The 14,228-nt window shown below is 46.8% G+C and overlaps 2 protein-coding genes across 4 annotated transcripts in view; both read right to left on the bottom strand.

Annotated features, from left to right (window-relative positions):
• Positions 1-275: 275 nt before the first annotated feature.
• On the bottom strand, positions 276-8,601 carry LOC307247543 (interleukin-13 receptor subunit alpha-1-like). Of its 3 annotated transcripts, none has more exons than XM_080023709.1 (10): positions 8,468-8,601; positions 6,792-6,928; positions 6,344-6,497; positions 4,510-4,612; positions 4,065-4,243; positions 3,832-3,962; positions 2,684-2,825; positions 1,519-1,618; positions 1,323-1,404; positions 276-1,205 (listed from the first exon to the last, which is right to left on the bottom strand). In XM_080023709.1, exons 1-10 carry the CDS (start codon positions 8,538-8,540, stop codon positions 1,098-1,100), a joined length of 1,209 nt encoding a protein of 402 aa, XP_079879835.1. In that variant the 5' UTR covers positions 8,541-8,601; the 3' UTR covers positions 276-1,097. The 3 variants fall into 3 exon arrangements, 2 of the variants coding, with proteins under 2 accessions (XP_079879835.1, XP_079879834.1); XM_080023708.1 differs by having other exon boundaries at positions 1,323-1,372; XR_013844746.1 differs by having other exon boundaries at positions 1,143-1,205; positions 1,323-1,372; positions 1,482-1,618.
• Positions 8,602-9,494: 893 nt separating this feature from the next.
• dock11 (dedicator of cytokinesis 11) overlaps positions 9,495-14,228 on the bottom strand; it is a gene marked incomplete at its 5' end in the record, with an annotated part of 67,819 nt that continues 63,085 nt past the window's right edge. The window contains 4 exons of the mRNA XM_080023055.1: positions 9,495-10,702; positions 11,689-11,827; positions 11,943-12,043; positions 13,482-13,672. Coding sequence (XP_079879181.1) covers positions 10,613-10,702; positions 11,689-11,827; positions 11,943-12,043; positions 13,482-13,672 — 521 coding nt within the window. The 3' untranslated portion in view covers positions 9,495-10,612. The remainder of the gene's footprint in view (positions 10,703-11,688; positions 11,828-11,942; positions 12,044-13,481; positions 13,673-14,228) is intronic.

Genomic DNA, 14,228 nt, shown 5'->3' with positions numbered 1-14,228 from the left:
CCAAACATGGTCAAATAGTTCTCCAAACCTGGGGGAATGGCGGCGGTTCTGTATAACAAAAAACTGGGCTCTTGTCATCCTAATGGTCGTCCACGGGATAGAGTTATGGCAGCAGTTCTTGACGATTTAAGAATTAATAAAGAGTTGCATTGCAGGTTTAAGAAGTTTAAGATGCAATGTCGTACAAATACTCCGTGTGGTATGTCCAGCATGCTGACAGCACGGGTTTAAAAAACGCAACAAAATAAAAACAAACAAACAGTGGATTGATAGGAAACTTGTTTTTTCATTTTATTAATGGTGGAGGATTTGGACATGGTGGTGGTGCATGGTGTGGCTGCTCCAGTGATGAAGTTGCAGCTCCAGCTCCAGGCGTTCACTTATATATGTGTGTTTATTTTTGTTCATTATTCACTATAGAACACTAATAGAACATGAAACTGTCCCTGACTTCCAATAAGATAAAAAACAGCATGGACAGTCACCGAGTTCCAATAAAATAGATCATGGGACTGTCACTGAGTTCCAGCGTCATGCAACCTGTAACTCTCACTGAGTTTTAGCAGAACACAACATATAACTAACATGGAAACGTCCGGTTCAAACTTCCAGCAAAAGACTCTTTCACTTTTTAGTGCAAATATACCTTTTTTTTAATTTGTTATACTTATATGCTGCTTGCCATTCCAAAATAAACTGCAATCATTGCAAATAAAAAAGTAATACCGTTCACCGTGCATTGAGCCAACTGAATCACATCGGAACGACTCGTTTTACTGAGTGACCCGTCAAGAACCGAGTCTCAAAAAAACCTTTCTGCACCATGAAAAGCCAGAGCAGCGGACGCTCTGCCGAATGTTCTTCGTTATCCAATCTTCTTCACTGACTCGAAGAGCCCTCCAAACAGCCGCAACATTTTGTTTTTCTCTTCACTCTCCCCTTTTGTGCGCCTCGACTACGCAACTCACGTTACATTACGCCGGTGCGGGGTTTGCGTAAATCGAGGGTTTGGTGCATCTAGCGGTTGAACAGGCGGGGCTCCACAAATAAACAACGCGTGGAAAAGCACCCGCGACGTGGCGCCACCGAGATCACTCTCAGTGGGCTCGGCGCGGCAGTCCCGGCTGCTGCCGCTCCGTCAGGGGGGTGATCAAACACGATTCCATTTTCTCCCGCGCCGGGGTGTAGAGCCTCTGGGACGCCTTCTGCAAAAGCACATGGTACGCAGAAACGTGTAAAAAAACAACAAAAAAAAAACGAACAAAAAAAACACCGCGGGCACAAACGAGAGCGTAAGTGAACGTGAACGTTTGGGGCCTCACCTCGGGTTGATGGCCGCTGATCATCATTTCCTTGAGGAGGATGGAGGGATCTGGGACGTTGGAGAAAATCACTTTTTGTTTCCTTTAGATGCGTCAAAGTAAAAATAAATAAAATATTTAATTAATTATAAATGCGTTTGTTGTCCAAGTGCCAAATACCTATGGTTGAGTTTTGAAAGTACTTGAAGTTGCAGACCTCCTTAAGAAATAGCAAGCCAAGATGACGCAGGCGGACAACAGGGCAGGGATGACGGTGAGAACCACAACTATCGATGGATCCCAAGCTGCGTTTTCACCTGCGGGGCATACAGAGTTTCTAGAAGGGCAACAAATTTGTGTGTGTGTGTGTGTGTGTGTGTGTGTGTGTGTGTGTGTGTGTGTGTGTGTGTGTGTGTGTGTGTGTGTGTGTGTGTGTGTGTGTGTGTGTATAAGAGATTGCGCTTATCAGTCTTGAGCAAATATAAAACTGATATAATTGTAGTTGTAGACAGTAGTTATTCAGATTTTGTGGTTAATGAAAATGGAAAATAGGAAGGAAACCCTTGGAGGGGCTGGCGCTGGTGCTTTGTCAATCTCCACGTAGCGGTGGGCACGGGGACCCCGGGTTTTACTTGGTATTTTTTTTTTTACGTCTATGCGCTTTCCACACAGTTCATTTATTGCATGAATAAAATGTGTGTATGTTAAAAATGTTTACCGGAAGAAATTCGAGTGCTCACTGAATCTTAATACTTCAACGCAGGAACGATGACAGTTGATTTCATATATTTTGCTCTACCAAGTTCCGGGCCGCTGCACCCATGTGAGGTTTGATAAAAGAGCAGGCAAACACACACCGCAGTCGGTATGAGGCGCAGGTACTGGTAGTAAGATTTAAATAGGAAACGAAGAAATACCGCACACTCAATGTGGCCACTTTATCGCACTTCCCTCTAACTTTTAGATGTTTTTTTGTTTTTTTTTTCCCATATATTCTTTGATATCTTTCGAAAAATTAAGGAATTATGGAAACCGTTTTCCGTCAACGTTTGCGCCGCTTGTAGGACGCCTGGACGGTAATAATAATCATAATAATAATAATGGTAAAATATCATTTACAGACCACTGGAAGGTCTGGGCGTGACGGCCCTTAGAAATGGGCTTCAGCTGCACCGGTCACACCTGCACAGCTCACACAGCTGCCTTTTTTGGTCATTTCTCTCTTTTTTTTTTTTTTTTAACTCTGCAGACAGTAATAATTCCACTCTTCATTTTTTTTTTGACGGGTTTTTTTGCAACGAGGCTCATTTGCAGAGAAAGGGGCCGATTCTGCACCAAACCTATGAATAACACCTCACCTCACTTAAACACCGTATACTCACCATAAATAACGACGTCGCTGATGTCGCTTTCTCCTTTATTGCAGTGGTCCGCGATGAAACCCTTCACTTGAACTTTGTATTGGCATCTTTTATTGTAGGGCAAATCCTTATGAACTTCGCGGATGCTCTCCTCAATTGTTTTCTGGGGAGTGGGGGGGGGGGGGCGAAGATGAACACCAAAACAATAACACGCGCAATAACGGCCCGTCCTCATCGAAAAAAACATCCTCGCCTGATATCCCAGCGTCCGTTTCCTACAAATAAAACGGAAACAAATGCTCTTGTATTGATGCGTTTAAAGCCAAAAAAGCGTGAACTCACAGTGCAAACCACTGGATTGAGTGGGTTGATGCTACTGTACATGAGCGAGAGCCACCTGATCACCGGGTGTCACCACATTTCACTGCATATATGTATGAGCGTATGGATATGTATGTGACAAATAAACCTCTTCAACTTGAACTTGATAAATCTGGTAATCGGGGTCGCTGCAGGGACGCCGTATTGTTGTGGGGCCGACCCGAAAGTTGGCGTCGCCCTGGTTTCTCTCGGCTGTAAAAGCCCATGGGACTTTCCCCCGTCGGATTTCGGATCATCGCAGGAAATAAGACGATACTTTGTGATGCTTAAACATTGTGTTCCGCAAGATAATCCTCACAAGCGAACGCCCCTTTGATGATTTCGGAAGTGTCAATGCAATGGCGGGGAGTTAAGGATTGCCGTTTGATTCGGCGCGCTGAGTTAGAATAGTTTGCCGGAGCACGAGAATAAACACAACGAGAGGCCGTTAACGCCGATGACTTTCTGTGTTCGGCGGGATGACGCCGTTTAAAACGTCCCCCCCCCCCCCCCCGACAGCCTCCACAGTCCGCCTTTTTTAAGACGTGTGAAAAGGCTTCGAAAGTCACGAGCGGGGTGTTCACCGAGAGCAAAAACGCGCAAATCTCTCCAGCCGGCGTCGAACTCCCAGGTTATTTCAGGCGTCCCCCCCCAAAAAAAACAAAACAAAAAACCCATTCAAAAAGCCCACTGACTTTAGGGACAAGTGAACCCAAAGTGAAACAATGCTACAGTAACTCACTTCCAGGTTTTGTGACTCCTTCCTGCAGAGCTCTGCAGTGTGTGCCTTGATGTGTGGAGCCACTTACGTTGTCGCCACACATGCTGTAATAGACGATGTATTTCCAGCAATGCTGTGCGGGCCCGGTGGGCGCATTCCATTTCAGTCTGAGGTAGTCTCCATTTTCTGTAATTTTCAGTTTCGGTGCCGGCATTATTACTGGAGGCGGGAGGCGGGAGGGGGGAGAAAGAAGTAAGTTACGGCGAGTCTGGGAGAACGGGCGGAGAAACGCGTTGAGTTTGCGCCTTTGCGTCCACCTACTATTCGTCATCGGATTTCGCGTGAACGTGTTGTTGACTCGCTTCCCGCGGGACGTTCCCTCGATCACGACGCAGACGTACTCGTCCGAGGAGATGTTCGCCAGGTGGCAGCCCATCCTCGGCCCGACCCCCGGGAGGCGCCGGCACGCCGACGTCGTCAGCTGAGGCTCGTTGCACGACCTGAAACGGCAAAAAAATGAATCGACGAAACAAACGGGACGCCTAACGCGCAGACACTTGCGGCTGCGCTCGAAATGGTGGAACCGGTTTAGAACTGCGCTTCCAACTCCCGTTATTCATCGGTTCTATCGATAAAGCAACATACGGGCCACCTTCTGTCGGCTCGTGGAATGGAAATAATTGAGGGAGCATGACTTGTCGATCGCTCTCACAGGTTTCGTCCAGTCTGTCGCGCAGCCGGGCGCCGGGAAAACGTTTTTACCTACCGGTATGAAACCTCGAGGTCTGACGTGTGGTTTGCTGCGGTGAAGGTACAGTTCATGGCGTCACTGGAGTAGAGGATGCATTTGAAGTCCTTCACCATTTGAACTGCAGGGAGGAAAAAAAAACAAAACACGACGACGTACTGTTTACATTGGGCCGGCACGGGATCACTTTCACTCAGTTTCCCCGCCTGTTTCTGAATAAGCGTCTCCCCGTCAAGGTGTTGGGGGGGGGGGGGCTAGCGGCCGGGTCCCCGAAAAAGTCTCTCAGAGCGAATTCATTTCAGGGAACAAATGCTGGGCGCAAGCCGGATTCTGAAACGCCTCTGCCGATCGGACGACGGTTAAGAGCCTCGAGGAGCGGACGTGCCCCGAGGATTGGAAAATCCCAACCCGATTTTTATTGAAAGTCAAGTCACGGAGGACCGAAGCAGACCGCCAAGAGTTCTGGAAAATCAGTCAAACCCCTAATGTTGTGGCGAGCCCTCCCGGCGACACTGGAGTAGACCCAGTTGAATGAGAGGACAAGCGCTGCCGCCGTGACTTAATGGTCCGGTCGGTGCCTCGGGGCGGAGGACAGCGTCGCGCCGAACCTTATTTGCATATCTTTCAAAAGCGTTGGAGGCGGCGGATCGTGAACAACTCCCGGAGAAACCCGGGAACGCTGGCGCTGGCTCTGAGGCTCTCAAATGGTTTGAAAAGCGGCTCAACAGGCAGGGCTCCGCGTGTCCAGGCAGAGGGCCACAAAGCAGACTTCCCCAAGCTCACTTAAGGCGTGCCCCAGGGCTCCATTTTGGCTCCTATTGTATTTTCCTATTTTTAATAAACGGCTCAGGTCGAGACACTCGAGGTAAATTGCATTCGTATGGGGACGACGCAATCGATTGAAGAACTCCAGGCTGTATTTCAGTCATGACAAAGCGCTTCGAGGGGGTCTAAAATGGTGCTGCAAAAAGCCCCGGAAGACAAAGTTTCTGATTTCATCAACAGCTCGCTGGCTTTGACGATCGAGGAATTTTTGGCATCTGATGGAACGTTGATTGAAAGGGTGTCTTCTTATAAGTACCTGCGATGCGGATCGATGAAAAGCGCTCATGTAATGTACATATTTCTCATCGAGTAAAGAAACTCAAAATGAAGATTGTTTTTTGATTACGTCATTAACTATTGGTAGACAGCAGCACTGTTATACGTTCAACTATAAAGCGAAAAATACCTCAGTAGCCTTCCCTCTGTCGGCTCTGGCGGTCACCCTCTCGCGCGCCTCCAAGTGGCTGCTCTTTGGCAAAAACGGCGTTTTCTCACCGTGCACCACGGTCGCGGAATAATCTCCAGAAAGCTCTCAAACTAAAAACCTTCATATCTATTAATGATTTTCAAGAGTATCATAAAGAATGCAGTGAGGGGGGGGGGGGAGGGGACGTCGTTGTTTTTCTTGGGAGGCCATTGCGCTTGAATAGCTGTCGTTCTGTTTTGTCGTGCGAGTGTTTTACATCGTTTATTTTGTGTAAAAAGGGGGTTTTTGATCTCAATGGGACTTCCTGGTCGCGTACAGGTCAAATTACCCCAAAAAAAAATCAATAAAAACATATTTTGGTCTGTCAAACGCTTCAAATAAAGCGCCGATATCAAGCGATCGCTCGCGATTCGAAAAATGGGCTCAAAATTTCCCCGAGGATATTTTTTCCAGTGTAAAAAGCGGTGCCTCGAGTCGTAGCCACGCTGTGATCTCTGCGTGTTCTCCCGGTCCTTTGCGCTGCGTCAGCTGCTAATCAAAAACACAAAGGAAACAAAATAAACGGGGGGGGGGGGGGGGGTTGGGAGCGGAGCTCCTCACCGACGGGGGGGATGGCCACGGCGGCCGGCTCGCTCTCCACGGAGCCGCACTCGGCGGTGACGGTGTACCGGAGACCCGCCGGGCCGATTGTCTCCGTGGTCAGGCAGCTTTCGTGGACCGGGCCGCCGCTCCCCTCTCCGCTCGTTTTTCGACACTGGTGGAGGAGGTGGGGTTGCTTTATGAGATTCGTCAACCGTCAATCTAATTATCAGATCCATTTTCGTCACCATGTAAAAACCTAATGGCAGCGTTTGGAAGCATCGGAGCCATTATTTGCCTTTCCTTTCCCTCCGAAAGTCATTTCATAACCGTGCGCCGACAATGGAGCAGCATCAGCACAAATACAAAGCTTGTATCGGGATTAAAATAAACAAAATAAGCCCGTGGGATATGTGGCTCTACTGTGAAGCGATTGTTTTCTATGTGTTGAGTTGGTGAAGACACCCACCATGTAGGGTTCCGTGCTCTCCTTGTACCGGTAACGCAACTCACATCCTTCGGGACTCTCCGGCTTCTGCCACGTGACCTGGATGTGGAAGTCGTCGGTCCACACGTAGGACAGATTTTGTGGCGGAGGGAGATGAGCTGGAGGCATTATTTATTTATTTATTTTCAGTTTAAAGCGCCTCCGAAATACAGAGACAAACCCCCACACGCCTCCTCCGTGAGATACTTTTTGGGGATATACATGCGTGACATACATGCATACATGCATGCTTACATGCATACATGTATACATACATGCAAACTTGCATACATACATACTGTACATATATGCATACATACATACACGCATCAATACATGCATACATGCTTACATACATAGATGTATACATATATGCATACATACATACATGCACACATCCATACATACACGCACACATACATACATACATACATACATACATATAGACATTTAACTTCTAGCTCTACCTGCTCGGCCATTACAACCACATCACTCATTCGTTTCTCAAACATATCCTGTATGTATCTCAATATCTTATCAACGCACAAGACGGTCACCCCCGCGATCGGCGCAGCTCGATGCCCATTCACGCTTCAAAAAGAAATCGCCCGATTTAAAAAATAAATAAAAATAAAAAAAATCTTCTTGGGGCAAAGGGTCAAAGAGTGATCATCCGCATCGCTGCATCTACCCAGGATCGATCTTAAAAACGAGCCGTGGAAGTCGAGACAAATAAACAAAACAGCACTGCCAGCATAACGCACGCACGCACGCACGCACACGCACACGCACACGCACACGTCTAATCAACGCCTCTATCTGCTTGGTCATAATTTATGACCAATATATTCCGCTCTGCTATTTATGCTGTAACATACTGATATAATATATATGTTATACTAACGAAGAAAAAAATATACATACATACACACACACACACACACACACACACAAATATATATTTACATTCATACATACATACAACTTCTACTTAAGTATATGTCTACTCTACCAAAGTATATTATATTTCACACACACACACACACACGCGTCTAATCAACGCCTCTATCTGCTTGGTCATAATTTATGACCAATATATTCCGCTCTGCTATTTATGCTGTAACATACTGATATAATATATATGTTATACTAACGAAGAAAAAAATATACATACATACACACACACACACACACACACACACAAATATATATTTACATTCATACATACATACAACTTCTACTTAAGTATATGTCTACTCTACCAAAGTATATTATATTTCACACACACACACACACACGCGTCTAATCAACGCCTCTATCTGCTTGGTCATAATTTATGACCAATATATTCCGCTCTGCTATTTATGCTGTAACATACTGATATAATATATATGTTATACTAACGAAGAAAAAAATATATACATACATATATACACACACACACACACACACACACACACACACACAAAAATATATATTTACATTCATACATACATACAACTTCTACTTAAGTATATTATTACTCTACCAAAGTATATTATATTTCACATACACATACACACACACACACACACACATATATATATATATATATATATTAGATATGTATATATTAGATATGTATATAATTGATAAAATATCTCAACAGCGGTGGTTACCTGATTTACACCCAAGTGCCACAATCACAGCAAAGTAGAAATCCACCGCGGGGACGCAGATCAGCGAGCGCATGTTTCCGGGCGGAACGGAGCCTTTGTTCGGTTTCCCCCTGAGAGAGTTGCCGGCGCGGCTCCGGCAGCAGGAAGCCACGGCGGCTCGGGGCTCCGAGGCTGGGAGCGTTTCTCGAACGCGTCGGCTTTCACTCCCGGGGGGGCGAGTCGCCGGGCGGGATCGAGGAAGACTGGGCGGGGAGAGCGGGAAGGAGGCCGCGCCACGCCGAGCTATTACACGTCGTGTCACGTTACATGATCCTATCGCAATCACAATTAGAAGAGGATCATCTCCCGTGGACATTATTTTCTTTAAACAGCTTTTATTTTACAAATTTGATTCGATTTTTATTATTATTATTATTATTATTATTATTATTATTATTATTTTTATTTATTTTTTTTAATGGGAAAACAGCCATTCAACGTATGTGCTCCTCTGTTTCTTTACCATTTTAACGCAGCAACGACCTGGAAAGAGCTATAGATGATTATTCAGTAAATATTTCATCCATGAATTATATATTCATGGATTAAATATTTAATAGAATAGAAAACACACACACAAAAAAATAAAAAATCGACATTTTTCTTGATGGAATAAAGTTGATCCCAGCCTGTACCTCGTACTCATTTTATTATTTCTTGTGTGCAGTTTTTAAAAATGCCATTATGTCTATTCTAATGCTCGGTATGTCATAATGAAGCGCCTCTGGGAAAAGTCACTTATGACTTGCAATCACGACCGGTGCTCATGACCCGTCCTTAAAATGGCTATCAAACAGTAAAGGCAGCGATCTGATCGAAAGGGACTTATTCATCAGAGATAAAATAATGATTAAAAAATAACAAAAAAAAAAATCATTTAATAATCATTTATAAATAATAAAATGCGATTGTCTTTTTTTTTCCAGGTAAAACAAAAGGGGCGTGCGAAATATTTGCGCTGGAAAGACGAGCCACAACACACTGCAAACATCTTTAGAAAGTATATTTGATGAGCAGCTGCACCGTCGTACAATGCGGTAGAATGCAGAACTCAAAACAAAACATTTCCATCCAGGGGGGCGGTGGGACAGGCGGGTGCTTTTCACTCCGCGACAGGCGCCCGTTGTTACAAATATAAATACAGGGATACATTCGTACACAAGAGACAGGGGATTTCGATTTACGGCATCGCAATACTTATGTACACACATCTGCTCAAACTAAGATTCAGTGTAGCACTTGTGAAAACATTGTGAGAGAAACAGCGTATGATTGAGTCGTTACTACTCCACCTGCCTTTTTCGGAGGTCGGAGCATAAAAAGGCACCGGGAATGACTACCCCTCCAAAGGGGGGAGCTTTTTTTTTTTTTTAACACAATCCAAGATGTGAACATATTCCAGAGTGAGACAGCAGAAAAATAAAACCCCCAAACCAGTCATGCTCGTGTGTCATGTTACATTATCACATCGACGCTCTACGGAGGAGGACTAAGTTGCTTTGACAACCGAGTCCCTCTCAACGCTAACTCCGACTCAGGGCGTGTTGTTTTTTTAAACGACGACACAATATGGAAGGTGATGTGACTTCATGTAGTTGCACTTTTAACAGGGTCGCCGTCTTCCGCTGCAAACGCTTAAAAAACAAAAAAAAAAAAAAAAAAAAAAAACAACAACCAAAAAAACAAGACGTCGACAGGCCGAAAAAAGGGGGACACCCCTCGCTTTTCAGCCCGCCCAAGTCGCCTGCGACGAGCGGACTCTCAGGTCCGTTGCTTCCGACGGGTGAGTCCGTGTGCTGCACAGTACAATAGCGCTCGGTTAGCGTTGGGTGAATCAAATGAAAAGTCTCACACTCGCTCACGCGCCCCCCCGTCCAAACGCGCAGGCACACAAGTAAAAGAAAGTGCTACACAAATGGCTTATCCTAAGTGCTAAACCTGATGTGTTGCCATTGAGTCCCTTGGCTGCATCCGTCGAGATACATTTGTCGAAAAAAAACAAAAAAAAACCCCAAAACAAAAAAAAAACCCCGCGGCGGCTGTACGGTCTCGAACCGCAGCCGCCCCAAAAAACGGCGACGGTGCATCCGGTGACGGAGGGCGGCCTCAGGCCTGATCCGTGGACGTCCCGCTGATGGCGCGGAACACGTGGAGGGAGTTCTGCAGCAGCGAGCGCATCATGTCCTCCTGGAAGATCTGGGGGAGGGAAAGACAAAAAAAAAAAAAAAATGACCCAACGAAACAATCATTCCCGTCCGCGTCGGAAAACTCCTGTTTTTCCCGCGGTCGAATAGTCGGTGGGCGGTATGAGCGAATAATCGATTACCGGGGGTGGGGGATCAGAAATGAGGGGTCAGAAGCGGTGTCTTCCAAATGCGGTCGGTTTTCCTATTGAGGTGGTGAAACCGACGCGACCGCGCGCCGCCTCGGCCGAAGTCATTCGTCCCGGTATCCCATAATACCCGAACGAATAATCGACCGCCATGAACTAATAATCGAATATTTGGGCCCGTCTCTAATTGCCGTCGTTGCAAATTTCAACTTCAGCGAAAAACTTTTTTTTTTTTTTTTTTTTTTTTTAATCAATTTCGGGAATGGCTGATCTTGCTCATGACATGACGGTCACCCATGTGACCATTGCACGTACACACGGCACACACCAACATGAAGGGAGGGAGGGAGGGAGGTGACGGGTAACCATCACATTACCTGGATTCTCCTCAGGGCTTAAAGGTCAGCACGGTAGAGAGAGGAAAAAGTCACAGTTAAACAGGTTTGTTTTTTTCCGTCTGAGAGAAACAGAGCAATGATTAAACGGTAAATCCCCCCTTTGAAAGCGGAAATGGAAGAAACCGAAACGCATGAGCTGTCCATCAAGGCAGTGTTGCAATCCATGGGTAGGAGGTAAAGGGTGTGTGCGTGTGCGTGTGCGTGTGCGTGTGTGTTTGTGCGCGCGCGGGCCTATCGTGTCCTACGTGCTGCCCTCTTGCACAAGCCCCATTACACGATGAGCAACTCTCCATGGATGTCCCTTTTTGGTTAATCAGCTGATTGCGGCAAAGCGAAGAAGAAGTAAAGAGGGAGTGTCACGACGCGGCGCCGGCTCAAGGCCGTTGGCCGGCGGCCCCAAACCCACCGCGGCCCACCCGCCCGCCGAGCGAGGGCGTCAGGAACCCGCCCACCTGCTCGTGGATGATGTCCGACAGCTCCTTGACCATGTCCTTGAAGTTGCCCTTCAGCCCCTCGTGATACTCGAACTGGTCCTCCTTGATCAGACGCTCGTTGATGTCCAGGGCCATGCTGCACGCCTGCACAAAGCGCCTGCACAAAACACAACAACAAACAAATACCAATCGAGAAAAACAAGACCGCAGCCACGTCGTTTATTTATTTCATGGCACACAGGGAACTACGATGAATAACGAAAACCCCGCACCTGAATACCTCCTTCAAATCCTTCGCCTTCTTGTTGGCAGACTGGTTTGGTTTGCTGTCGTCCAGGAATGCCCGGGCGTAGGCCATGGGGCCTGCGTTCACCTGCAAAAACAACAACAAAGAAACACAAGAAAACACTGTACAGCGTCGCGAGCGAGCGACTCCTGCTCCGGGAGAAGCGTTAGCGCTTGTTCCGAAAACGGCGCCTCACTCAAAACAGGTTTTGTTTTTTTTTTTTGGTTCCCCCCCCCCCCCCCCCCCCACACCTGTGAACCTCGCCTACGGTGAGGGCAGCCTTTTTATTTATTCACATGCCACTTTAATGCACATATCTGTATTTACATAATTGCCTATCCCATATACATAAGTCTATCCCATATGCGTAAGCCTATTCCCTTTATCTAATCCATTTTATTTCATTCTATATATCTTTATTTTATTCTATAAGTATTCGACTTACTGTATTACGTTTTAGGAATCAGTTAGTTGGTCTAGTAGAAAGGAATTTTCTTAGGTAGCTACTGTGTTCTGTCGAGGACATATTGTGTGTAATCACCGGGTGCGTTGCATTACATTTCACTGCATGTATGTATGAAAGTATGTTTATGTATGTGACGAATAAACCTCGTGAATCTTGAATCTTGAAACAAGGTCCAGAGGCCTCGTTGACGTTTCTTTTTTTTTTTTTACGATTTCCTTGTGGCGCAACCGTTCCCCACGGAGAGATATGAGCTCCTCCTGCCTGGGAAGCAAGCTCATGGTTTGTTTTAGTTTTGTTTTGTTTTGCCCCGGCGCCCGTTCGGACGGATTTTTCAACCTAAAAAAAGGGCCGGATGTTTTTTTTGTAACAAAAAAACAAAAAACAACAACCGGGCGCGGCTTTTGTCGAGAAAGAAGGATGTGTTTGCCGTGACCTCCCGACGGGATGTCGTGAAAGTTTCATTGCGCGTTAAATAAATGTTTCCGTCGCTCGGCGCTACGTCACACGTTTCATTGCTCTGCTCTGATTGGTTGAAGGTCAATCCCCAGTTGCGTCCGGAGGCATTGTGCTCTGCGCCCGTTGATGAACGCCCCTCGGAAAATGGAAAATGAACGGAGAGATTCCGCACTAATTCGCATTTGCAAATTGGTCGGGCGGTGCCGGGCTAGAATTCCTTCACGGACAATTCAACCACAGCCACAAACAAAAGAGCTCCCTCGGTGACGGGGAGAGGCACATTTAAACCCCAGGGTCGCACGGGTCAAATCGCCATGGCGACACGCGTATTAAAAGAGCGACCGCGGCGGCACCTGCTCCGACGACGGCAACGACATTCGAGATTGAATGGCGTCGGGCGTGGAAAAATGTTTTCCGCCCGGTTCGTTTCCCTGGACGGCGACGAGATTCGGCCGCGAGCGCCGCACGCCACGCCGCGGCCTGTGCCGCCAGCACACAAACACCTTCCACAAAGATTAAGCCCGCACGCCGACATTCCAGGCGGCATGAGGCGTCACGAACGATGATGGATTGGGGGTTTTTTTTGGAGGTTTTTGTTTTTACCTGCACGGAGACGCAGCCCTGCAGCTTGAGCTGCAGCTGGATCATGTCCACTTCCTGGCTGGAGCAGAGCTTGGTCAGCTCGGCCGTGCGCGCCCGCATCTCGTCTATGGCCACCTCCACCGGCCGCAGCTCCACCTGCCGCTCGCCCACCACCTCGATGCGCTTCTTCACGTAGGGGAAGGTGTTGGCAGCTGTTGGGGGTTCAATCGGAGCGTTCAAATATTATTTTCACGCACTTTTTTTATCTTGTGTCAAAAAGCGCAGCAGCATATCATCAATAATCACCACCAGTCACCCCCCGCACTTGAGCAAAGTTCTCTTCACATCGGAGATTTTCCCTCCCCTCCGTTCATTACCACACGCTTGTCCTTCATTCTGAAGCGACAGCCGGCGAGAAAAGGCAACGCACGCACGCCGCCTGAGCATTTTTCTATTTAACTCCATTTGTCGGCGTACGTTAGCGTGACATATTTTTCCCGGCCCTCAAACAGGCCGAGTTTTCAGTCCAAAATATGACCTGGGTGCAGCGGCTTGGCGTTGGTGTGACTGGACGTGGTCATTTCAAAGCGTTCCTCTCTTTAGTGACAGACCGAGAATGGTATGAAATGCGATGGTATCTTCGATGGCGGACATGAACTTGCCTGACAAAACTTGGGAATTATCTCGGGAATTATGCACCGCATGCATTATTTTCGGCAGAAAACGTTGGGGTTTTTTTTGTCAAAAATAATGGATTATTTTTGACAC

This window comes from Zeus faber (genome assembly GCF_960531495.2).
Source record: "Zeus faber genome assembly, chromosome: 22".
NCBI classification, from domain to species: domain Eukaryota; kingdom Metazoa; phylum Chordata; class Actinopteri; order Zeiformes; family Zeidae; genus Zeus; species Zeus faber.
Note: the sequence above shows the minus strand (reverse complement) of the source record. Positions and strands in the feature narration are given on the sequence as shown.